This window comes from Egretta garzetta, unplaced genomic scaffold, assembly GCF_000687185.1.
Source record: "Egretta garzetta isolate BGI_Z169 unplaced genomic scaffold, ASM68718v1 scaffold430, whole genome shotgun sequence".
NCBI classification, from domain to species: domain Eukaryota; kingdom Metazoa; phylum Chordata; class Aves; order Pelecaniformes; family Ardeidae; genus Egretta; species Egretta garzetta.
In genome coordinates this window covers 852,168-879,465 of record NW_009258267.1, presented here as the reverse complement: position 1 = coordinate 879,465, position 27,298 = coordinate 852,168, and the positions used below count along the sequence as shown (strand labels likewise).

The 27,298-nt window shown below is 38.1% G+C and overlaps 1 protein-coding gene across 6 annotated transcripts; it reads left to right on the top strand.

Moving 5' to 3' along the window:
- Window positions 1–1,393: 1,393 nt before the first annotated feature.
- On the top strand, window positions 1,394–27,190 carry ZNF292 (zinc finger protein 292). 6 transcript variants are annotated; one of them, XM_009648978.2, is made up of 7 exons: window positions 1,394–1,545; window positions 2,073–2,151; window positions 3,517–3,652; window positions 12,741–12,943; window positions 15,801–15,937; window positions 17,193–17,334; window positions 19,060–27,190. In XM_009648978.2, the coding sequence occupies exons 3-7, from the start codon at window positions 3,535–3,537 to the stop codon at window positions 26,233–26,235; spliced, it is 7,776 nt and encodes a 2,591-aa protein (XP_009647273.1). In that variant the 5' UTR covers window positions 1,394–1,545; window positions 2,073–2,151; window positions 3,517–3,534; the 3' UTR covers window positions 26,236–27,190. The 6 variants fall into 6 exon arrangements, with proteins under 6 accessions (XP_009647273.1, XP_035759740.1, XP_035759749.1 ...); XM_035903847.1 differs by lacking the exons at window positions 1,394–1,545; window positions 2,073–2,151 and adding an exon at window positions 9,136–9,233 and having other exon boundaries at window positions 3,565–3,652; window positions 19,060–27,189; XM_035903856.1 differs by lacking the exons at window positions 1,394–1,545; window positions 2,073–2,151; window positions 3,517–3,652; window positions 12,741–12,943 and adding an exon at window positions 16,608–16,645 and having other exon boundaries at window positions 15,807–15,937.
- Window positions 27,191–27,298: the final 108 nt, after the last annotated feature.

Here is a 27,298-nt window from a genome sequence, read left to right as displayed (position 1 = left end):
GAGAGGGACCTCAGCAGCCTGGGGGAATGGGTTGGCATGCAGTTCAGCTCAGGTGAGCGCAAAGCCCTGCCTGTGGGAGGGAGCAGCCCCACGCACCAGTAGAGGCTAGTGGCTGGGCAGCAGCTCCGTGGACACCAACCCAGCTGTCCTCCCGGACAGCCAGCAGTGCTCCTGTGCAGCCATGTGCCAGCTACACCCGCGGCTGTGCCAGGAGAGTGTGGCCAGCAGCTTGAGGGAGATGAATCCCTTTATTCCATACCCATGGGACTGCATCTAGGTACAGGGGGGCAGGAATCACAATAAATGCTAGTCAAACACAGAAACAGGTTGCCCACAGAGGCTTTGGAGTCTTTGTCCTTCAGGTTACTCACAGCTCCATTGGACGTTACTCGAAACAACTTATTCTAATGGCCCTGCTTTGAGCAGGGTGTCAGACAGCCTAAATTGCCATCTGTTACTCTGAGCTTTCTGCCTGTTATAACCCCAAGAGCCAAACAGCAAAATTGATCATCTTAATATGACAGGCTGAAACCTGCAGCAGTTTGGTTTGCGATCCATTAAGCTGCCTCAGGCTTGAGAGCAGAGATCCAAGGGGACATGGTTTGGATGCTGGTAGAACCCTACTAGCTACTCCACCCTAGTGTGTGTCTCAGTCCGAGTCCCCTGGCCCTAAGTGAAATGAACAGAAACCTTTTCTACTCTGGGTGTTGGTGGTTACTCCATCACTCTCATGAGTTTTATTTTTAAATCACTGTTTGTAGGTATTCATGTGGTAAGTAGGAAAACAATTTTTTTGGCTAATGAGTTTTTGGTGTATAAACGGTGTCTTTAAAGTACAAAGTTTGTATTCCTTTCAGGACCTTGTAAAAAGCCATATCCTGAAGATACCTGTATTGGCAAGGTGGCAAGAGAGAGGAAATGTAAAAATGTTCCTGAAAGTACAGACGTTAAAATAAAGGCTAATAGTTCCAAATCTACTTGCTTTAGAAGCTGAACTGTAGAGGTGAATGTCTAAAATATGAGTTTTCAGTCCTTTAATTATGAATTTCTGAAAGAAAAAAGTTAAGTATGTATGTTCCCGGATACACTCTTCAGGCTTCTATATTTGGAAAATATGAATGTAAAATGAATCGCGTGGTGATACCATAGGGGGGAAGCGTCACTTGTAACATTTTCATATGATCAGAGAATTACTGTGTGTGGAGTTTAAGTTGCACTTGTTAATGAAACAATACATTTTAAGGAAAAAAGGCATGCTTTGAGAACATGTAATTAATAGTAAAGAGCTAGATGTAATCATTAAGAAGGATAGTCTACTAGGGAGGAATTTAAAACTAAAAATATTTGTTCCTGAATTTGTTGGGTTTTTTTTTTCCCTTTTTCTAAACAGACTTTGCTGGAATATGCAGAAAAGTGGAAAACATCAGAAGACCCTCTGCCCCTTTTAGAGGTGTATACAGTGGCTATCCGAAGTTACGTTAAAGCACGACCTTATCTTACCTCTGAGTGTGAAAATGTAGCCTTTGTGCTTGAACGTTTAGCACTGTGAGTATGTTTTTCAGTTACTAAACCCAACCTGTATGGTATTAACTTTTCACTGCCTAAATGTTTTCCCAGCCCAGTTCACAATCTATAGACAAATCTAAATAGGTTGGGAAGCACCTTCCTTCCTCATGGTGAATGCTGTATGTGAGAGAGAGTATCTTTGGTCATTGGAAATGGGGCAGTCTTGAGAAGGACTCCTGATTTAGGACAAGCCAAGGTCCCTGGCTTGAAACACTTTGCTACCACTGATCTGCATGTCATCTGGAAATGTATCAATTAACACAGGCTGTTACAGGGTTGGACTTCAATGATATATCTTTTTTTACTTTTTTTATTCTGTGTCTTTTAGAGAATTTGCTTTTACAGTTTCTGCAAGCGTGTCCATGACCACCTTTTCTTTATATGTTCAAAGAAAGCACTTTGGCACTTCAAGCAAATAACTGTTTGGATACTAGAATAAAGAATTGTTGATGATATATTTTAAAAGCCAAAAATTGCCTCAAATCATATTCCCATTTGACTTCCAGAAGCTGTATTGAACTCCTGCTGTGTCTGCCTCTTGATTTACCTGAAAACAAATGGGAAGAATTTCAGGCTTTTGTGCAGGTGAGTTTGATTCATGAAATGAAGACTTAACAGCTTTTAAGAATGGTTTGGAAACCTAGGGGATAATAAGTATGTAGCACCTCTGAAGACTTGTTTCCTGGTGGCTGATAAAGATCAAGGCTTTCAGCTGGAAATCCTATGTACTCTGTAGAAATTGCTGTCAGTCATATAATTTGTCTCTCATAGTTCATGTAGCAGCTGTGGAAAAAAAAACAACCACATATTTTCAGGTACTTGAAAGAAAGCTCATGTTTTAAAATATATTTGTTTGTTAACACTGTCAGAAATGAAATATCACATAAGTCCTTCTTTACTATTTATGGTTGTACATTTGAGACATTATGAATGAAAGATCTATCAATACTGCAGGACTGTTAGATCTTCCACAGGCCACTAGCTGGTTAAGGATTAGAGCTCTGCTTTAAAGCAGGGTGTTGAAACAATTTCAGCTCCTCAGTATTTATCAGAAATACATTAGGGGGGGGGGGGGGGGGACGGGACAGGGGGAGTTAGGGAGAAGGAAGGAATAATAGTGAAAAAGACCAGATACAGTTATCTAAGGATTCTTTGCATAAATAACACAGAAAGATGCAAGGCTGACTTTTAAAGTGAATTTTGACTAGCAACTGCCTGATGTAAATCAGTTCTGAAGAGGTGTGTTTGGTGCTGGAATGTTTCACAGCCTTCAGAGCAGGTGGAAAAATAAAAGTGGGAAGAGAGAGATGAGCCCTTTCCTTTTTTTAAGGAGCAGTGTTAGTTGTGCATTGCTACTTAAGCCACAGATTTTTTGCAGGTATTTAGTTTGCTCCCAAACATACATCTGCTTCCAGAATTTCTCCTAGTATCCAATTGCAATAGAAACTATTTTAACTCATTTTATGACTCCAGTCTGCCTTCATCTTATTTGCATAGAACAGTGAGGTCTTACAGTTCAAATCTTTTGCCTTTACAAAAATATTTTTTTCAGTGTCACCAGTCTATAAAACTTGAGCTGTTGAAGAGTCTGAAAAGAATAAGAATTTAGGCAGCTGGTGCCAGACCAGTATGTGGACCAGAGAATTTGCTCATCCATTTTAAAAGGGAGGCCTATTTCAAAATTTAGTTTTAGAAATTTAAGAAGTAGCCATGTTAATAAATCTCAAGGTGAGGTTGGGGCACTCAGTCGTTTTGGTTTCTCAGCCTAAATCTTAGGCGACAAAGGCAGAATTAAAACTTAAATAGGCTGAATATTAAGATTGTTTTGTTATACATTTAACTCTTTATCTGGTAAGGGGGTTTCTTTGCCATAAAGTATAAAGAAGTATAAAAGACACATACTTAATAACTTTTTTAACAATACTTTGGTTTTTAAAATGTATTCTTCAGGTGGCTCATAAAAACTTGATGGAAAATGGCAGCCGGGAACTGCACATTTTAACTACACTTACACAAGAGAAGGGAGTGTGGAAGAACCCAGTGTTATGTGGTATTCTTTCCCAGGAACAGTTGGATCCAGATAAAGGTAAAATTTAAAACAATGATTGGGATAAAATATGCCTCATTTTTATCATGTGTTGAAATATTATGATAATATATGGAAGTCTTTTGTTGAATATAGTTTATGTGATAATTTATAAGCTATATAAAGAAATATACCTGTAGCATTGTCTGATTTATTAAGAGAGTATGTTCTTAGGAATATACAGAGAATTTAATGTTGGTATTTAGCATAAAACATAATCATACCTGGAGATATCTTGCAATTTTCTTTATAAGCCATTTGAAGGGAGATTACGTACACACTGGTTTATGATGGGGTAAGTTCAGTACAGGTATACAAAAATTATTTTTTTTAATGAGAATGGCTTATGAAATGCAAAATGCAAAGAGGGCCATTACTGAAGAGTCATTTAGACCAGAGTTCTGAGAACAGCTAACAACAGTTGCATAGGGAAGAATATATGATCAGCAGAGGCTTACAATGGTATTTTCCTGAAGTATTCTTAACATTGTTAATGATTTGCAATTCAGAAATGGTATCCTTGTGTTAATAAGTCTTAGCTGTTTTTTTAATTCTTTGCCTAATTGGTTTTAGAATCTGTATGAACCATCACACCTAAGTGTCTGTGGCAGGGTTACGCAGTTCTCACATCAAGTAAAGTAGTTCCTTTTACTGTCTGATTCCTTTTAGCCTCATGCCTGCTTATTTCGTGTGATAGTCTCTATTAAAAAGTAAACTATTCCCCCACCTTCCAATGAATGCATCATAAGACATGGTTTGTTACGCTGCTGTTACATCCCATCTTCTCTCTTCTGTAGTGCCTATTCCATACCATCTTTTAGTTTTACTGTCCCATTCCTCATATGGGGGGATCAAAGGTTTATTCAGCGGTCAACATGTAGATGTACTGATTTTCTGTTTCATTTTGCATTCCTTTTGTAATGTTCCCTAACATTAGACTTGCTTCTTGACTGAGCCTTGAAACCATTTTTTCTTAAAACTGTCTGGTTTAGTCCTGATTTCTTTCTTGAGCAGTAGTACCTATTTCAGGACTAAGATTTCCCCTACACACAGCCTGTTTTTCTGTAGGTACAGTTAGGATTGCATTTTTTTCCCCAATGAAAATCACTTTGAGGTTTTTATCAACATTTTAATTTTGTCTGTTACACCACATTATGGAGTGCAGTTCTCTGCAGTCTTTTACTGTTGGCAAGTTTTTACTATTCCGCTTTTATCAGCATGTTTTGTCATTTTGTTCTCTACCCACCTTTTCCAAATATTTATAAAAACACTGGACAGCAGAGGTCCTGGTACAGATCCTCAGGGAACCCACTGAGATTTTGTTTTCCTTTTTTTGTGTTAGCTGGTTGTTTATCCATGTAAGGATCTTCTTTTTACTGCCAAGATAGGTTGGTATCTTTAAGGGTTTTGAGGAACCTCTTTTAATGCCTTTAGAAAATTAATTGTATCTACTCTATTTATACTATCACGACTCCCTCAGATAAGTCCAGTAAACGTATAATATGATTAAATGTTTTTTCCAAGTGTCATGCTTACTCTTTCACAAGATTTATATTTTGCCACTTTTAATAATTTATTATGCTTGTAATGCAGTTTTTGGATAGGTATGCACTTGTCAGAGGCTCCCAGAGCACTCTTTTTATTTGCTTCATATCAACCACCTTTTAGTCCTCTTAACAGTAAGGTACTTCTAAAAAAGAGGTTTAATTAATATTTTACTTGCCTTGTATTTGAGGTTTTTTAAGAACTCCCTCATGAACCTGGGTTTGACAACTATTCATTTTATCAGTGTTTTCCCATGAACTTTTTTATGGACATTTGAGGATTCCTTTTACTCCTGAATGTTGTTTCCTCAAGGATGCTTCTGCCTTGGACTTGGCTGACGGACTCCTGTTACAGTTATTACTGTGGCAAGATTGTCATACTACTTATCCCTATTTTTGTTACTTGGCTGACAAGCTGTTCTCTGGCTATTGTCATCCTCTGTAATACTGCATTGTTTTGTGTCATCTTCTTGCTAATTTGAAGGATATCTTAGTAATACCAAAATTCCATTGCCCAGAGAGATGGCTTTCTTGTCTGTAATCCAGCATTCCCACTGGCTACCGCTTACCCTCTTTCTGTGGACAACTGTCTCTCAGCAGGCTTCAACCTTAACTCTGGTCTAACAGGTTTTGGAATATTTGTGAACTTCACTTACATGACTTTGGTTTTGTACAATTTGCTATTTCAGAAGTTCCCAAGTATTTAAGTAGTCAGCTTGTTACACTGGGATGTTATCATTTGGCAGATTTGATCAACTTTGTCTTTTAAGTAGCGGTTAATGTAAATATTTATCTGTTGGAGATGAAACAAATGAGACTGGAGGTGTTTTTCTGGTATCATCCTCTTAAGCTGTTGTTGCCTGTATTTGTTTCAGTTGTTTCTTCATGTTTGTTTTATTTCAGTCTTGGTAGTCTCAATTATGAACTATTCAGAATAATTATAACCTATTCAGAATCTTTGACATAACCAGATGTCTGCTGAATTTTAGGTCAGTGATTATCCCTTCCTGAAGGCATCTGTTGTTGACTCCTGAAGGTCAGTTTGCCTTTTTGCGTGTCTTGTAGGAAGCACAGCTAGGTGTCTTTCATCTCGGAGACAGATCCTTTTGAATTCCTCTTATTTTCAAATTTTACAAAGTCAGGACATAGTGTGAGAGACAAATTCATTTTCTCTGACCATGCAGCACAGCTGGTTTGTTCTGATTACAGTCAAATAAATGCAGGCTTGTCTGAACTGGACTATTCTCTTGCTCTCCTAGTTTGGGGAATGGACTGTTGCATGAGTTCCACCTAAATATGAGCAGGAGGTACTCTGTTCCTAAGATGTTAGGGAGACTGTTCTCCGAGTGCCATGTCATTAAGTAATTGCTTTACTCCTGACTGCCCTGGGGCACAGCTCAATTTTCTAATGAACGTATGTCTATAAGGATTCACGCACTAAGGAGCTCAAAAAAAGTAGAGGATGGATACCCAGTTGTTTGAAGCACTGATGAGAACAGCATGCCTGTTCTTTGATGCTGATGGATATTACTGCATTACAACAAGATGTTCATACAGTACTATGATACAAAATAGTAAAATCTGTCTTGAACTGTACCACAGGAACAACATACATAAAGAAGATATGGATTTGTGTGTGTGTGTGTGTGTGCGCACATATAAAATCTTTTCACACTGGAAATATTTCTCAGCCGCTTGATTTGTCACCTGCCTGTGTGACAAACATTGGCATTGCCCTGGATTTTTAGCCCATCTCTGACCATGAATGTTGGGAAACCTGGATTAAGTTACCAGATTCGGTGCAATAGATGTCACCAAATAAAAGAGAATCTCCTCTTGGGAAATATTGTAATGCTGATACACCACTTGAGTTGTTTCCGAAGAAAATTTATCTCTCCCCCTGCAAGTGGAACATCAGCTTTGTCATCTGGGGCTGTGCTTGTTCCCACAATGCTAGTCTGTTTTGTATGGAGGACTTTGCTGGAAATGGGAATTTGGATTCCTAATGAGCTGAGGAATATATTTTTTCCTTATTCTTCACTGGTGACTACAAAGAGAATTTATTTGCAGAAACTGAATTGTCAGCAGGGTCTTTGGATGTCATTTGTGGGCCTCCTAAGTGGACATCTGGAGTTGATAGCACTACTCATGGCTGACATCTGAGAGATTTCCTGAGAGAAACTCCTTTTGAGTTTCCTAAAGCTGCTTGATACTGTGTCATGAATCAATCTACATTCATTTGAAGAATGCCCAGGCAATCTTCAACTCCCTCAGAACAGATCAGTGACAAAAGAGAGATCCTTCCCCCAGTTCTGCATATCTTGCTGCTTCTTGCTTCTGTCCCTTGCCTATGTCTTTACCCAACAGGACCCACAACGATTATGCAACTACGCCTGCAACTTCTTGATTCAAATTCTGGTTCTTCAATAGTATTATCTCGTAAAAGTGTGCTCAGGAGCTGTAAACCTCTTGCTTGATCATGTGAATTTTTCTTCTTTTTTCCACCTAAACCTGTCTCCTTTGTCTTTAAAGAATGTCCATGAAATTTTTATTTTTGTCTATGTAGCATCATGGACTTTTTAGACACTAAGATATCATCCAAAGTTACATGGCCCCATCAGGTATTGAGGATAGCAAAGTACCAATCTTCTCAAATAATATTTCAGAGATCCCTTATGAGCTCATTGGTAACGTTCTTTGCTGTGGAGCACCTCTCAACCAGTTTCCATTGACCTTAAATAGTGGGAATAACTAGTCTCAGTACCAAAGCAGAAAGAAATTTGGAAAGATATCCTAGATGTGAAAATAAAATATCTTATCCACATCATTAAATTGAAGATGGTGGTATTAGCTGTGATCACTGACTAGTCTGAGAGTAAATGGTTCACCTCCTTTAGCACTTGGCAACTGTTTTCATATTGCTGTCAGACGCTGCATTGCATTTGCATGTTGACTGGACCTGCTACTACTTCAGGTTTCAGCTGCATGGCTACTTTTTTCTTGAGATTGCATATGATGAACAAGAAGCACTTGTATATGGAGAGAGGAATTTTCCATGTTTCTCTGCTGCATTGATTGGTTAGGGAAGGAAACCTTAGTAAGATAGTCTTAATTCTTCACATGATGATGGGTCTTTTGTCTTACTGGCTTTGTCCTGAACTACCAAATAGCTTAATTTGAGATCAGGACTGATTTAATCTTGATCTGAAACTGATCTGAATTCATGACAACCAGAATTTATGTTTCTTGAAGTTGTATGGCTAAACTGGTCGGCCTTATTGCTTAGCTACCAAAGACTGAAAGCTGAAGTATACCTAAGTGGTTTGAGTTATGTGATAGCCTATGCAATGCTAAATCACTCTACTACTGCACTTTCACCTTCAGTTTCTGTCAGTGTGGCTTGTGCTCTTCAGCATGAACCTGTTTTTCCATCCTTGAGGTTGTCATTTTCTTGTGGTGATGGTGAAATCTTTCAGAGGTGTCATTGGTATCTCTTCAGCCGGCACTGAGGGTGAGTGAAGGAACTGTCTAGAGGAAAAGGATCTGAGATAACCCTACAAAAAGCCAGAGTGCTGCTGCTTTTTTTTACCCAATTCTGATTATCCTTAGGGATTTAAACCTGGATGTCAGGAATTAAGTTCTTGAATTTTTCATAAGTTTAAATGGAGTCAGCAGACTTCTGAAGTATGTCCCACTGAAAAGAGGTTCAAGGATACAAACATCACTGTTCAGAGATTATCGAGGTGGATAACAGGCAGGTTAGAATTTAAACAGCTAGCATGGAACTATTTTTAGTAATTGGAGCATCTGCTGCCAGAAGTCAAATGATACCAGCCTCACTTTAAAAAGAAAAAAAAAAAAAAAAAAGGAAAAAAAAAGTGTTTGCATCCTGGGTATATTCAAAGCAGCCACCTGGAACTTCTTTTACCCTTTCACCAGACAATATGCCATCGTAGAAGCATCCAGGATTGGTGCTGCATTCAGCAGAATTGTGCTGAGATGTTGTTTGCATGAAGGATTCTGAGACCCAGCTCCAGGTAAATATGAAAGAATCGAGTACAGTTCAGAGTCACCCACAGTGTGAACGCACATGTGGACTAACACTTGAAGATGACTAAAGAGGTTACTGACTAGTAACTGAAGTTCTTTGAGATGGATAGTCCACATGTACATTCACCTCCTGCCTTCATCCTCCTTGGCCAGAGCAAGGTTGAGAAGAAAAAAAGGTCTGTGGTAGATTAATCTATACCTACCCAAGAATTGGCAAAGGATAGAATTAGTAGGATTATGACTGCTTTCAGTAAGGCAAAAATTCTTTGCTTTGTGCTCTGTAAGTCCTCCAGTCAGCCAAAACGTGACATACATGTGGACTGTCCACCACAGAGAACTTACTACTACAGAACTCTGCTCACAGCTTATTCATGCTCTTGTGTGCTACTAATCTATGGATTATCTCTTCTCTTTTTTTAATTCATGTATGGTATAAGCATTACTTTTCATAGTAGTTCTTGCGGACTTGACATGGAATCACTTGGTAGCATGACCTGAGACTCCAGCTATGGTATTCAAGGGAATAATGGGGAAACTGTGTCTAAAAGGTTAGATTCCAGTATCTCCAAGTTTATTTGCCAGACTTAGTAGATCACAGTACCATCTGTCAGATGTCATCTGCTTGTCTTTTTTTCCTCTCATGTTAGTTCTATAATTTTATATGAATTCTGCACATGCCTTGCCTAAAGATAAGTTTGTGAATTTTAATGAATGGTGGAGCATTACACAAAAACTACATTTGAGAATTCTTCCAAGAATCATGCTGTTGATAAAACTGTATCATTCTCATTAAATACTTCAGGTTTTGTGCTCATAGGAGTTAACTAACTTGTGCTGAAAAAGCATTTTTTATGAAGTTACATATGTTATGGTAAACTAACAATTTGTCTGCAGTATCTTTTGAAATAGACATTGCACTACAAAATATGTTTATAAAATATTAAAAAAAAAAAACAAAAACCTTATCCTTAAGACTTTTCCCCACCATAGATACACTCCTGCAACCTCAGCACCGTTTTTTGTCTCAAAATGTCATATGTAGTTCAGTTACAAAATAAATGTAATTAAAACTTGTGTTTTGAATGAGCTTTCAAATGTTAACTGTAATGATTATAATCACTTGGATTAGAATAAAGGCTTAAGAGCTAACGTGTAGCTTTTAACCCTGAGGTCTTCCTATATCTTGTTGAGAAGATAACAGAAAATGTTCTGATGCTTATGCAAGGTAGGCTGGCTGAAGCAGTAAACACTAAAGGAAGGGGATTACTGAGGACTAGCAGACAGAACACCATCTCTAAAATACTAAATGCAGTAATTATAATAATAAATCACAGTGAAATGTCTTGGGTTACCAATGTAGCTTAAAGTCTGAGGTCTTCCTGTATCTTATTACAGAAATAAGGTAAAATGTTCCAATGTTATTCCAGGCAGGCTAGCTGGGAGTAAGCACTGTGGGTGAAAGGATTACTGGTACCTGGTAGGTGGAAGAGCAAGGCTAAAACTATTGAATGTAATTAATCACTGGGTCATTTGTGGGTTGACAAGAGTATGAATGTTTTTTTATAAGGCATTGGTAATGACATTAAAGGAACACTTACTCTGCTGCTTAAAAGGCAAATGTCCTCTAATAAACACAAAAATGGTTACCGTCTACCAATTGTCTGTCAGTGCACTCTAGTTTTTGTTTGTTCCTACATAAATAAAAATCTGGTCATGTCTTCATTGATATGGAGAGAGGAGGAAAGAACTTGTATTTGACTGAATATTCTTACGCATCAGTGAGCCATCATCGATCATTTCTAATAGTGCCCAAGGAGCCTGAACAAATAACTAACAAGTTGGTTGAAATGATAACTCAACCATAAATCTGAAAATGCATGAAAGATAATGATAGGGTTTAACGTGCCTGATTTCTGCAGAAGACTATTTTCTGACCTAAAATTCTGTGCAGTAAAATGATAAAAAAGAAAGCAGTTGACCTAATTCTGTTTGCAAGATGAGCTTTTAGTAATATCCTGTATAAGTAGCTAGAAAAAGGAGAAATCATGAGATAAAATGAAAGACAGTCATGAATCAAAAACTAAGTAGGACGGGAGGAAGCAAAGAATAAAATGAGGTGATCTTTTTTTCTTTCAGTAGACCTCATGTTTGGTACACTAACACTCCAAATACTAGAGAGGTAAAAAATTTTGCACATGCTGAAATTAATTATTTCATCAAGACCGAACAGGACTTTGAAAGTCAAGAAAATATAGATAAGGTGAATGGGAAACATGATTCAAGTGAAATTCAAGGCGAATAAATTAAGAGGAATATAACGAATGTTTCTACCAAGATGTGTCAGAAAGTGGGTGCTGCTGAGGTTTCAGGAAGGGGTGATGAAAATACTCAGAGATTGAGATTTTACCCTAATGTTGAAAGAATATAATGAATCTGCTGTTTTTCGGGAAAGAATTAAAACAAAAAACAGTAGAAAATCCTGTTGTTTTTAAAGGATGAGGGAGTGTGACACGGAAATAAGATGTGGGTAATTGAAAACAAAAGATTTTTCAAGCAGTATGTAACTAGCTTGTGGAAACAGTTATCTCGGGGAGGGGTTGATGTCAAAAGGATCAATTGTCTGCCTATCTAGTTTTAATAACTATAAATATTTTGGAGGTAGTACTAAACGTCATGCTTCAAAGCTGAAGTAATTTTGATCTTGAAGATCTGGATGAGACGTGAGATGTTTTCGTAAGAGTAGGAACATTACCCAGTGCTCCCCTTTTTTGGTAGGATTCTTACACCTTCCGCTGAAGCACCGAAAATTGGGCTGTTAGCATAGAGAGTAGAGTTTTAACTCTGGTAGCAGCATATCTACAGAATATAGTTGAATAAAATACAGCCATTCCTGTGTCTTTGAGTTTTAAACTGTACACAGTCAAGTGTATACAAGACAAGCCTCTTTTTTTGTAGGAAACGTATTTGGCTGAAAAACTTTGAAAGACGTTTGACTGCATTGTATGGACGTGTAATACAAAATACTCAACACTGATACAAAGAATTTCAGATACTTCTACACTTGTCACATTTATCCTTCTGTAACAAGGTCTTTAAAAGGCAACTATTAGCAAAGGCATACCACAAACACATAAAGAAGGATGCAAGAGAAGTGGTTTTGTGTTGTCTTACTGTAGAACTATAGTTAAAAGGTATCTAAATATTTTAATATTTATATGCTTTTTAAATCTGTTTTATGTGCAGCTGTTTTGCCAAGAAATTTGAATGAATTAAAACCTGCAGGTAGATAAAAGGTGTCCTGTAGCAGGGAATCCTTATAATAAACAAGTACAGTTCTTAAAGATGCTTTTTCTCATCTATGCTTTGTACCTTTTGTACCTTTTTTGATTTGTATAAATTTTAGGGGTAAACCATTAGTAAGTAAATGCCATCTGTTAACTCTGTAACCTGCTGTGAAATGTGTATGTAATATTTTGGCTTGTTTTTCTTTGAAGTGAATGAATTTTTAGTGTTTGAAGGCCCCATCCTGCTGGATATGCGTATTAAGCACCTAATGAAAACAAAGCAATTAATGCAAGCTACTGCCCTGGCAAAACTGTGCTCTGACCATCCAGAAATCAGTGCAAAAGGCAATTTCAAGCAAACCTACCTGGTCTGTCTTTGTTCAGGATCGCCAAATGAAAAGCTAATGGAAGAAGTAAGTAAAAAAAAATGGAGAACTTTTTTTAGACTTATTTCTTTAATGATAATAAAGTCACTAATCATAGGCTGGTTTTTTGTAGAAGAGGTTTTTCTTTTAAAATATGATCTAAAATACTTTTGGTATTTTGGGTTTCAGTTTTGTGGGATTTTTGTTTTGTTTTGTTTTTATTTAGGTCACTTTTAAACTGACCAGTAATTACACTATTAAAACACTTGTGGAAGTATAATACTGGGTTGCTCGTAGGCATTTTCTGACTCTACCACAATTTTGATTTTGCTTGAAGTATTTTAAAAGTCTGCCTCAGATTTTGTTAGTAAGGTGAAGATAATGGTTTTCCTACTCTTACTATTTTAACTATAGCTTTTTGTGTAGTACCCTAGTACATAGAAATGGCTCCCTTTAGATGCTACTTTCAGTTCAAAGAATAAGTGTAACCTTTTTTTAACCCAAATGCCCAGGTGAAATTGGAGATGGAATCAGATATTTGATCTGGTTTGAAATATAAAATCCTTCTTATTTAAATGCAAAAGTCAGAGGAGATGACAGCTTTGCTCTTCTGCATTCTTCCAGGTGACATCTTCATTTCTCACCCCACCCCAAAGTTTTATCTGAGCTTTTTTTCCTTCTTAAAGGAAAACGTAACTGCAATTGTCAGTTTTCTTAACTGCCTGCATCTCTCTGCTGTCTTTTTTGTCATCTTTTTATGTTAATAATAAGAATTAAGCATATTAAAATTCATCCTAAAGAGATGAAAACTGTGTAGTGATTAGAGTTGGAAAAGTTTCCTACCCTAGATACAGGCTGAATTCTAAGATGACAGCTTGTCACTGGGCGTGTTCTGATGCTCAGTAGGATTGGATTGGTCTTACTTTCCCAGCTCTGGCTGCTGTAGGCCCTGCCAGAACAGGCTCAGGAGGGGCTGCAGCAGGGCTGTACAGTCTCGTGTTTGTTTGCTGAAGACTCTCAATGGAACTTGGAATTTGTGACCCTGCAAACATGCTTCCTTCATTACTCAGCCCCACTGCACTTCCAAAGCAGAATGGCCTCAGTCAGTGAATGAACAGTGAGTCCCGCAGACAAAAGGAATGGGTAGCCTTGTTTCTTAGGATGCCATAAAAGACAGATAAGTTCAGACTGGGTTATCATGGAGAACCTAATTCAGCTATTTCCAAAGCTTGGATGGCTTGGGTTGCTTAGCTTTGCAGCACGATTTGTAGTATTACTAACCATTCTGGAGAGTTCATGTTTTACCAAGAGAAGGCAGATGTGCTATTAACATGTCAAGGTGGACTTCTGAACTGAGAAAGATAGTTGTTTCATAAAGTGGGAACAGTAAGAAAGTGGAAAAAAAAGGTAAACTGTAAATAAGTACAGCTCATTCTTTAGTGGTATGGAAATTTTGATATCCATTCAGAATAGGCAAAAAAGTAACATTTGAGCTCCTTTTCAGTTTGGATTAGTCTAATAGTTTGCTTCAATAATGTGAAGAATTCAAATCTGCAGTATGTGAAATGCTAGACTGACAGACTTGATGGCTGGAACTGTACAGACATTTGCTGAAAGCTGGGTCCCTTAGGAACTCTGAGAGGCTGGAAAAACATTGCAGAAAAAAATTCCTTTTATTGTTAGTTCAGTTTCCCATATTCTTCCCTAAGCATTTAACTGATGGTCCTGGTCTGAGATGGAGCGCTGAGCAAGGCAGACCTTCAGTCTAAATTGGTATTACAGTTATGTTAATCCATCCTCTCTGAGGTCTTCAGAAATGAAGTTTTCTTTAGAAGATTACTTTGGGGTTATTAAACCTCAAATGATGTTCAATGAAGGGTTATTAGTGTATTTACAAAGTGTCAATTTAGAGGAAAAAATTAGTTGCTGTACTCTTCAAAATAGTAATTTGATTGCTGGACCAATAGTTGGATACCACTACCCAGCCAAGCTGTGCTGCCTCCTTAGCCGAAGTACCAAAGTAGCTGGGTTTTTGGGTGGGCACTTCTGGTTCTTGCTTTGGGTGGTCCTGTGATTTCTCAAGAGAGGCTTCCAACAGTGCTATTGCAATGGTCAAGTTATTCTTCAACTGCCAGTGTCAAAGAATATACCAGCACATCCTGCCAGACGGTAATCAAACCAGTCTGCTGAGAATCAAATCAGACAGTAGTGGTTATAACAAGTGTGCTGATTCAGTACTGATACAGCTGTCTTTAAGTACTACCGGGTGTGCTTTTCCCTTTGTTTTGCTATGAAACTAAGTGCTTCCATCGTTGCTTGAACAAGTAAGTTACGTTTCAGAGACTGTGATGTTCTTCTAGAAAAGCATTCAGTTGACCTGTTTCATACTGTACAGCTTCCCTTTTTATCTTTTATTTTTTTAAAAATACTGGAACATTCATGTTAAACTTCGGATTAGTCGCCTAGCTCTTGTATTAAAGCAGTAGTAACATCAGTGACTAGTAAACTGGGTTAGAATTTCAGTTATTAATCTTTTTATGTTAGGCTGCAATTTAAAGTTATAAATCTGCTTATTACAATTATCATATGCATGTCATATCTGTGAATAATTACTGTTGTATGTTACAATTTTTAGGTGACTGGGACAGTAGCCACAAATAAGTCTTATGTCTGAGAAACGACTTTATATTCACTTTAATAAAGTGAATAACGGTTTTCTGGTGGCATAAGTTTTGATGCTCTACCTAGAAATGCACTGATTTGCTTTCAAGCTTATCTCTGTCTGATAGAGTTAAATATTCACTACGGTCTAAATTATTGTCTTTTTGCAAAGGATTGATGACTGTATGTCTGAAAATGAAACCACTTTCTTAGTCTTGGTCTTCTTTTCTTTCCTCCCTTCTAGATTGCAGAAGTAGATTGCAAAGATGCTCTAGAAATGATCTGTAACCTAGAATCGGATGGAGATGAAAAAAGTGCTCTAATTTTATGTGCAGCTTTTTTATCTCGCCAGCTGCAGCAAGGAGAGATGTACTGTGCCTGGTGAGTTTGAATATTGCTTTCTGTCTAGTGGAACAAAAATTAGTTTTGGGAAGATAGACCTGATACATAAGCCATAAATTAACTTTCTTTAGGTGATAAAATCTATGTGCTAAATGGGAAGGAGATAAGGCTTTTAGAAAGCTAAAAATGGAAAAAAAAAAAGTATTTGACAAGATTAGCTTCCATTATGGGAATTTGAAGGCTCTATGTATGATGAGGTATTTACAAATACCAGTAGCTGGTTAATAATTTTCCTTTACAATCATCTTATGCTGTAGAAATAAGGGATTTTAATATCTGCAGACAGCTAGTCAGCATTATGTCAACATTTAATGCATAACTAGTGTTCCCATCTGTCTTTATTTCATAACACAGTACTTCTTTCTCTAACAAACTTCTAGAGAAGAAGGAGCTTTTTACTACTATAACCAAAATAAGAAGCTAGATGAAGATACTTATTGTTTAGGACTTGCTTTTATTAATGTGGGAACCAAATAACTGGTCTTTCTTGGCAGATATTTGAGCCGTTAGGGTCTGAATTTCCACTGCTAACAGTTTGGTTGTACTTCCAAACCTGTACAATTCCTGAAGAATTTGCTTTGTGTGTGCACCTCCTTTTTATGTGCAGCAGCAGGAGAACATCTGCTAATGCAGGATTTTGCTTTAACAGATTCTGCTAAAGTTTTGGGGGTTACACCATTCCACAAGGTACTTAAATACTCTTGGCTCTTTGCACCTAAGGAGGAATGAACTAGTGAGTTAATGTAGATACAACAATACTGTTTGGCTTTGGGGGCTCATTTCTCACTATATCACAGTTAGATTCAGCTCTTAAAGCAGAGCAGCTCGAGAAAAACTTAATCTACCACAGAGAAAAGCCATCCTCCTATAGCTGTTAGTATTTACTGTGAATTCAGGAGTGTAAATTAGTCTGTGGAGTGAAGAGTAAACTACTTTGCATGACTTTTTTTCAAGGTCATATCATGAGTCTGTAAACTACGTAGCATAAATTGTGATAATGCTGGTTTTGTTCTGATCTGTCCTTCTGGAATTGAGTCATTGTAATAATTTTGAAAATTAGATACTAATAGTGTGGGTATATTAATAAAAGCTTTTCTCTGTAAGATAAAGTGTGAATAAATTCACAGTTTTTCCTTTCCCAAAGACAATATAGAAACTGTTCTTAACCTTGCATTTCTTATGATCAGATTAGTGGTTGCATTGCTGGCCCTGAAATATTGTTCTCTTGTTCTAGGGAACTGACTCTTTTCTGGAGTAAACTGCAGCAAAGGGTAGAGCCTTCTATTCAAGTGTATCTAGAGAGATGTCGTCAACTTTCTGTGTTAACTAAGACCGTTTATCACATTTTCTTCCTGATTAAAGTAATTAATTCAGAGGTAAGAATACTCCTGAAAGAATATTTTTGGCACTTTTAATGACACTGTAATCAGGAAAATTTATGAAAGCTGCTTAGACATCCTGCCTCTTGTGTAGCATCAGCTTTGGGGCAATCCTAGTTGTTTTTAGGAAAGGCCGTAGCAGCATCCTTCTTCAGGTAAACTGTAAGTTGATTCATTTTGAATCATTAAAATTTCTTTGCTCCTTTGGGAAAAAAAATAACAGGGGATAAGCAGAAGAGCTGGATGCCACAACTGAGATGAAGGAAAAACTAAAGGTGAGGTTATAGCCTCTACTATTGTCCATGTCCTTTAAATGAGGGATTTTCTGTTAGCAGGTCCTAAAGTTCCTCTTCATCATTTTCTGTATTTCAAATATTACAGAAAATTAAGAGGAAAATCTTAGGAGGAGAGGAAATGAATGCTGTATATTAATATGTAAGAAAATCACAGAAAGTTTAAAAAAAAACAAAAAAGCCCTTTTGAATTGCCGCATAAGAATGCAGTTTGTTTTGATAAATGAAATACTTGCCTTTTGTGGACTTGGATCCAGTGTTGTATTAAAAACTCTGTTCATCTATCTCAGCTAACCTTGTCATCTAATTTTTGTTGTTTCCTCTCATTAGTAGTTGCATTATTTAATATTTATTGCTAAATTGAGCTCTTCCAAAAGCTTTTAGTTGGGAGAGTTCTGTAATTTGGTATATCAATTCTAATGATCAAAATTCCTTTTTTCCTTTTGCAGTCTTCTGGTATGGCTAATCATGGAGTTCTAATCTTAAAGATTTATATTTTTTTTTTTGCAAAGATCTGAATAAATAGGAGTTAGAGAGGTGGAGGAAAACAACTTTCACAGAGGCTTGTGATATTAAGAGCTCTGTCTGCTCCATGCCATACTGATTTTTCTTTAGTGAGCTGTGGATCATTCCATTGATGGCAGAAATTGGAGACCATGTAGGAGGTGGTAACTTGTGCATTCATAAATTCGCTGGACTTTATTCTCATGTATACCACAGTGCCTCTGTGCATCATTGGCAGCATAAAGGAACTGTAAAGTGGACGTAAGTGTAATTTACATTGCCTGAGGGTATAAATGAGAAAAGATCATGTGGCCTTTGGAACACTTAAATGATGGAACATTTAACTATACTTACTACATTCAGTTGGAATGAAGCCATGTGTTCAGTTGAGGTCAGTTGACTTTGAAGTGGCATAATCTTTAAAAATAAAAATAAGCCTTTATACCTTAAGTGATTTCCAAATTATAGATCTTTTTGAAGGTCATGTGTTTCTCTTACTGTAGCACTTTTTACCATTTGAATTCTACCCAGTGTTAACTTAATGCTCCATAGAAGCTCATCTCGGATAACTGTGACACAACTGGCAGACTTTATTTCATGGAAAAGGATCAATATTGCTCTAATATAAACGGAATGCCTCTAACATACAGCCCTAAAGTTCTCAAACTAGACAGAACATATGATTAATTTGTGTTTTAGTTGTATGTAAACTTCCACCCTTTTTTGGTAGCATGAAGACAAATTATACAACTTAAAGAAATAGCATCTAAAGACAAACCACTATGTTTCTTAAAGTAAAAAAGTATTATTATAAACTCCAGGTGCATTTTTTCTGACACTTAGAGTTGAATAACGATACATTTTATTTACAAACATAGAAAGGATTGTCATAAGCTGACTTACTAAAATTAGTCTTGCTTTACAGATCGATGGTGCTGGACTTGTAACCTGTATTGAACTGTGTGTGAAAGCATTGCGCTTGGAATCCAGTGAAAATACAGACGTCAAGGTATCGATTTGCAAGACTATCTCCTGCTTGCTTCCAGACGATTTGGAGGTTAAACGTGCTTGTCAGCTGAGTGAATTTCTTCTTGAACCCACTGTGGATGCATATTATGCTGTTGAAATGCTGTATAATCAGCCTGACCAGAAGTATGATGAAGAGAATCTTCCAATACCAAATTCTTTGCGCTGTGAGCTCTTACTTGTACTGAAAACTCAGTGGCCTTTTGATCCAGAATTCTGGGACTGGAAAACTCTCAAGCGCCACTGTCTGGCACTGATGGGAGAGGAGGCATCCATCGTATCATCAATAGACGAACTCAATGATAGCGAAGTTTATGAGAAGGTTGAGGATTGCCAAGAAGAGACTAAAGAAACTTCTGTGAATGGGCTTGCTGGCACTTTGGATGAAGCTACAAGCCTTCTTAAGGGTATCAGAGATGAAAAGCAAAAAAAGAGAGAAATTAAAAAGCTCAGAGAGAGGGGGTTTATATCAGCTAGATTTAGGAACTGGCAAGCTTACATGCAGTATTGTGTTTTATGCGACAAAGAATTCCTAGGTCATAGAATAGTTAGGCATGCACAAAAACATTATAAAGATGGAATTTACAGTTGCCCTATTTGTGCCCAAAATTTTAATTCTAAAGAAAACTTTGTTCCCCATGTAACTTTGCATGTTAAAAAATCCAGCAAAGAGAGATTGGCTGCTATGAAACCACTGAGAAGACTGGGAAGACCTCCTAAAATAGCAACTGCCAACGAGAATCAGAAAACTGATTCTGTATCCAAACAGGAGCAGCGACCCATTAAGAAGAACAGTCTCTATTCAACAGACTTCATTGTGTTTAATGATAACGATGGCTCAGATGATGAAAACGATGACAAAGATAAACCTTACATACCAGAGGTAGTGCCAGTTCAGAAGCCGCTACCTGTTAATGAATTCACCTGCCCTGTAACATTCTGTAAAAAAGGCTTTAAATATTTTAAAAATCTAATAGCACATGCAAAGGGGCATAAAGATAATGAAGAAGCTAAACGTTTTCTAGAGATGCAAAGCAAAAAAGTAATTTGTCAGTACTGTAGACGACATTTTGTAAGTGTTACTCACCTGAATGATCATTTACAAATGCACTGTGGCAGCAAGCCTTATATCTGCATACAGATGAAATGTAAGGCCGGTTTTAACAGTTATGCTGAGCTGCTGACACATAGGAAAGAGCATCAAGTCTTCAGAGCAAAGTGTATGTTTCCTAAATGTGGCAGAGTGTTTTCCGAAGCCTATTTACTGTATGATCACGAAGCACAACACTATAATACCTATACATGCAAAGTCATAGGCTGCGGAAAGGTGTACCGTTCTCAGAACGAACTGGAAAAGCACGTTGAGGAACACAACAAGCAGCCTGAAGAGGTGCAACAGCCTGAAAGCCAGACTAGTCAGCCTGATCTTAGTCAGCCTTCTAAAACTAATGAAGATACCGATGGAGTTGCTGTTAAAGAGGAATTGACATCTCCTCCGTCTGAAAACCAAAGTAGTTCTACCGAAGGAGAACACGTTGTCTGGAATCAAATCAAAGCAGAACCAGTAGGGAATGAAGGTGTAAACATATCAGCAAGTATACTGCAGCAAAGTGATTCCTTGCCTAATGCTGGTTTGGAGCAGTCTCCTACAGGTTCAGTGAAGACAGAAGGGGCAATTCCAGCAAGCAGTGTTAAGGCACCTGCTATTAACCAGAAGATCCGAGAAAACTTTGTAAAAAGAGGTAAATTGGCGGCTGTTGCCAGTAAAGTAGATACCACTAAACCTGGAGCCCAGCAGTTGTGCTCATCAGTTGACTCCTGTCTTCCAGTTTTCCAAGAGAGAAAGGAGGAAGGCTGTCTCAGTCAGACTCAGAATATTCAAAATCCTGTGACCTCAGACACACTAAAACCAGAAGCCCTTGAATCAAAAAGCTTAGAAAGACAAGTGAGCATAGTAAATCCATTCAGTGTGCAGAATCAGGCAGGCTATCGAAACAGTGTACCCATTTCCAAACTTGAAATTGAAGACAGTATTAAGGCTGCAGCTAATCTATACAACCTGCCTTTAAAAACTTTAGAAAGTATTACATTTATTCCTTCACAGCCTAACATAAATAGCTCTGTAGTTCCAGCTGTGTCACCAGCAGCCCCAGTTCAGAAATTTAATTGTCAGGTTGAGGGGTGTACTCGAACGTACAACTCATCACAGAGCATTGGCAAACATATGAAGGCAGCACACCCTGATCAATATGCTGCTTTTAAAATGCAGCGTAAAAATAAGAAACCACGAAAATCTAGCAATCTACAAAATGTGCCGAACGATGGGAAGATTGTATATCTTATGTCACCGCAAGTGGGCAATCCCAGTGGTGCTGCTTTTACTGCTCAGAACAAACCTACTTTGAATTGTTCCAGTCAAGTGCAACATGTCTCAAGTACGCTTTTCCCAACCCACCTAGAAAATTTGGCCAATCCTATGTTGCCTATAGTGGAAAGTGTCATAAATTCAAGTTTGCCTACTCGTATTAAAAGTGAACCTGAGAGTGTTTTATGTTCACGTATGGAAAATCTGTCTGGTGCAACCTTACCTTCCCAGTTGGACGATCTGGCAAAAACAGTTATGCCTCTGAATATTGACGGTGGTTCAGATCCTTTTCTTCCTTTGCCTGCAGAAAATGGTCCAATGTCTCTCTTTCCTTCGTCAGCAGAGAATCCCCCAAATTCCGTCTTTTCACAGTTGGAAAATAACACAAATAACTTTTCATCACAACTAGAAGGCAACACTAGCTCTGCTTTCCCAAAAGAGGAAACTGTTGATCAAATATTTCCCTCACGATTGAGTAATGAAAATAACTTCAATGAAACTAGTTCTCAAGATCCAGCTTCAGAGAAGGTGAAAAAAGATCGGGGCCGGGTCCCAAATGGGAAAGAAAGGAAGCCAAAACATAACAAGCGGGCAAAGTGGCCAGCAATAATTAGGGATGGCAAATTTATCTGTAGCAGGTGTTTCAGAGTTTTCACTAATCCTAGATCACTTGGTGGTCACTTATCTAAGAGGTCTTACTGTAAGCCTCTTGAAGGATCAGAAATTTCTCCAGAAACTCTGCAGGCTAATGGACAGTCTTTGCTTGCCAGTATGATTATTTCCTCAAATTCATTAAACTTGCAACAACCCCAGGAGTCTGCCTTCAATCCAGAGACGTGTTTTAAAGATCCATCGTTCCTCCAGTTGCTTGCAGCTGAAAATCGTTCCACAGCCTTACTGCAGACTATGTTTCCACGGGCCAATGTGACTAACTTCAGTACCGGTGGGAATGAGGAAGGGAATCAAATTATGAAACAAGCCTTGGAAACTGCAGGCATCCCGAGTACCTTTGAAAACACAGAAGTACTTCCACACGTGGTTACGACAAGTTGCGTCACTGGTACGACTCAGATAAATGCAGCTGTTCTCCCCAACTCAACCGCGTCCCCTCTGCTGCAGACAGTCTGTAACCCCAGTACCCTGCTAACAGACCAAAACAGGACCCTTAATGCCAAAATTCCTCCAATAAATGAATGCAAGAGTTTGCCTGTTTTTGCAGCAGAGGACTTAATGCTAAAGACTGTTGAAAATGGCTTATGTCCTAGTTCGTTTTCTAATACTGTTGCAGCAGCGCAAAACTTTGCAGGGAACAGTTCACGAGTTTCAGTTATAAGTAGTCCCAAGAATTCAGGATCAAGCAACTTGAATAAGAAGGGAACCAGTGCTTCAAAGCGGAAGAGAAAAGCAGCTACGCCCTTGCTTGCGCCCAGTACATCACAGAAAGTAGCAGTAAATAATACAACAACGATGGGACTTGTAACCAAAAGCACTGAAGGGAACGTGCAAATACAGGGAGAAAATTTTCAGTCCAACTTGCTGGCAAATTGTGGCTCTCAGGCGGTGGTGGAAAATCTCACACAGAAACTCAATAATGTTGACAATCAGTTATTCATGGCCAGTATCAAAGAGAACTTCAAAACGAATCTCGAGGCTCATGCAGCGTTACCCCCTTTAACAGTAAAAACTGAAAATGGGGATTCCCAAATGATGGCTGTAAATTCTTGTGTGCAAGCAAATTCGGAGGAGCAGATTTCGGAAGACAATGTTATGCAGAACTTTGAAAAAACCCTGGAAATAATTAAAACTGCTATGAATTCACAGATACTTGAGGTGAAAACTGAAATTCAGGACACTGTTGCTGCTTCAGGACAGAACTCGCAAGTAAATGATGCACAGGCTTCTTCGGGAAATTCTGCACATAGTGTAAAACTACCCACTCCCGCACAGTTTGCTCTGCACACGGGGAACATCACTGCTGCAAAGAGTAACTCTGCTCAGTCTGAGACATCTCAAAAGGATGATATTCAAATACTGGAAATTTTGGAGGGCTTACAAAAACTGAAACTAGAAAATGATTCACCCATTCAGGTCTCTGAGACCGTTTCCCAGTGTCCTCTAGCAGATACACTAGCACCAGCAGTTCCTGTTGTATCAACTGAAAATAAACCCCTCATCCAGATATCTTCAGAGGCAAGTAACATTCAGTTTAGTGATAAAGTTAATAAGCCTTTTGTGTGTCAGGATCCGGGCTGCAATTACAGTGCTATGACAAAAGACGCATTATTTAAACACTATGGCAAGGTTCATCAGTACACTGCGGAAATGATACTAGAAATTAAGAAACATCAACTGAAGTATGCCCCGTTCAAATGTGTTGTAGCTACCTGTCCAAAAACATTCACAAGAAACTCTAATCTCCGAGCACACTGTCAGCTGGTACATCATTTTACGACAGAGGAGATGGTAAAATTAAAAATTAAAAGGCCTTATGGCAGACGATCTCAAAACGAAACTGTAAACACAGCCCCACGACCTGTTGAAATAAAAACTTTGCAGACACTAATAATAGAAAACAAAACCGCAGCTCCATTGGTCAAAGAAGCTCAGGTAAAGGAAGTTGTAGAGCCTGTAAAAATCTTGGAAAAACTTCTACCAGAAAATAATATTCCCGAAAGACTGGAAAAACCTCCCCAGGTGGTTTCTGTTCCACTGGAGCAGCATAACACAGCCTCTTTTGGTAGTACAGAGGCACAACCCAAAGTACGCAAGGTGAGGAGGTACAGGAAGGAAAAAGAGGAGAGGAAACGTAGGAAGCCGGTAGCAAAATCTCTGGAGTTTCCCACTAGATACAGCCCTTATAGACCATACCGGTGCGTCCATCAGGGCTGCTTCGCGGCTTTTACGATACAACAAAACCTAATCCTTCATTACCAAGCTGTGCACAAATCTGACCTCCCTGCCTTCTCTGCCGAAGTGGAGGAGGAGAATGAGCCAGGCAAAGAGGAACGTGATGAGGTGGAAACCAAACCCACCATCAGAGAGTTCAGGTGTGAGGTGAGTGACTGCTCTCGCATCTTCCAGGAAGTTACCAGCTTGATACAACATTATATGAAGCTTCATGACATGACCCCAGAGCAAATTGGAAACATGAAACCAGCTCCAGAGGCGGGAAGGTTTTCTTGTGATCAGTCTCAATGTAAGTCCTCGTTTACAGCATATCTTAACTACATTGTACATCTTGAGGCAGATCACGGTATTAAGATAAGGCCAAACAAAGTAGAAGATGACAGCGTATTCAGGTGTGACTGTGAAGGCTGTGACCGTATTTATGCTACTAGGTCTAACCTCTTGAGGCATATTTTTAACAAGCATAATGACAAGCATAAAGATCATCTAATAAGACCCAGGAGACTGACACCAGGTCAGGAAAACATTTCAAGCAAAGCAAATCAGGAGAAACCATTGAAGTCCAAACAGAGGGGGCTAAAAAACAGGTCGGGAAAAGAAGGTAACAGGCTGTCCGTGAAAACAAAACGGAAGAAAAATGCGAACTTGGAGGACAAAAACTCAAAAGGAATGCAGGTTCAAGAAAACAAGGCTTATTCACTGAAACGCGGCAAGCATGTGTATTCAATAAAGGCTAGAAACGACGCCTTATCGGAATGTACAAGCAGGTTCATAACTCAGTATCCATGTATGATAAAGGGATGTTCATCTGTAGTTACAAGTGAAAGTAACATAATAAGGCATTATAAATGTCACAAGCTGTCCAAAGCATTTACTTCCCAACACAGAAATCTTCTTATTGTATCTAAAAAGCACTCTGTCTCACAAGTAAAGGAAGCCTCTTGTGAGCAAGAGGAGACTGATAAAAAAAGCGATGTGAAAGAGCCTGAACCGAGTTTGATAGTGAGCAATAATGATTCAAGCACATCTACATTACCGGAAAAGGAAACTGAAAAAGGTGAGAAGGATGAAGTGGACGAACTGACAGAACTATTCATTACTAAACTGATTAATGAGGATTGTTCAAGTGCTGAAAATCAAGCAAAAATCTCTTCCAGTGTAAATAGTGACTTGCAGGAGACCAGCTCCTGCCCCTCAGAAAAGCAAAAATCAAACAACTTAAAAAGAGCAAACAAAGAAAAAAATGTATCTCAAAATAAGAGGAGGAGAACGGAAAAAACTGAGGAAGTACTGCCCATTGATGGGAGTAGCATGCACAGGGAGGAGGAGACTGCCGTCGCCATTCAAACGGCCGAAGAGCAGCCTGCAGCTTTCGACTGGAGCTCATTTAAGCCGATGGGTTTTGAAGTGTCATTCCTCAAGTTCCTTGAAGAGTCTGCTGTGAAGCAAAAGAAAAACACCGAAAGAGACTACCATAGCAGCGGAACCAAAAAAGGATCCCATTCGAACTCGCGAAAACCCAACGAGAAGACCTCCATAGCAAGTAACGTCACATGGTCATGTTCTGAAACTGAAACCCTTGTACCGTTTGCCAACCCATCGCGGCTTCCGTGTGGTGATAATGTAAAGATAGTTTTAGACAAGACTCTTAAAGACTGCACTGAGCGTGTGTTGAAGCAACTTCAGGAAATGAAACCTATCGTCAGTTTGAGAAAGCTCGAAGGACGTTGGGAGGATAATCCAGAGGTTATAGCTGCAAAAGTAATTGTTATGGGTATCGAGGAAGGGGAGTCAAAATACTGAAAACCTAATGTGTTTAACCGTGACCTGTAAAAAAAAAAAAAAAAAAAAAAAAAAGTATTTTGAATAGGAAGCCATCAAGCATGCTAGTAACTGTGGAGCTCTTTTATTTTGAAGTGATTTAATCTAGCAAAAAACATGACATGAGTCATGTACACTTCTTATTTGTTTTTATCCCTATGGGACTTGAAGAACAGAGTAATTGCTTCAGTTTTGTAAATACTTGATCAAAACCTCAACTTTCTATCAGATTGTCCTTTCCATGAACTAAATTTGTGAGTTGTCTGTGATTGGTATCTTTCACCAGGTCACTGCTCATGTATAACAGTACTCTTTATTTGTAGATACATTTTTTTTTTTGTATATATTTATTATTGTAAATCATTTGCTGCCACCAGCAGTCTGTAAGTCTAAACTATTAAATGACACATTTATATTCGGAATTTTAATTTGTAACTAAGTGAGCAAGTTTTTAAAACTGTCCTTTAATCATTTTAAATTAAGAACTTTTGAACTAAAACTAGCTAAGTCTGCCATATCCAGTTTATTTTGCATAAAGCATTTATTTACAGGAGAGGAGCTGGATAAGATCACATTTCATAGGTTAAACGTATTGACACGCTCTCATTTTTGTAAATTTTAACATCCAGTATCTATGGATGATATTCATATGTAGTTAACTCATAAATATAATAGTTTTCTTATAGCTACATTTTTCATTGCTTTTAATTGGATACAAAGCATTTATGATTCCATAATAAAAATGGAAATGTGAATAAAAATAGTTTGCTACATTGGAGATTTAAAACAATATTTGGTATTAAAGAATCCGTTGTGAATGTGATAGAAAATTAGTAGTGTGGAGCAGTGTATATATTTGAGGTGGTGATTTGTGAAGTAGCCCAGTATTGCCTTAAATAAAATCACATTTCATTTCTTGTTTTATACATGTGATCTTATAAAGGTTATTTTTGTTTCTGTAACTTAGATTGGTGTATAGTTTAATTTTTGTTAAAAAAACAAAAAAAACCTTCAGAAACCGTTTTTTGTAAATAGTGGGTTTATA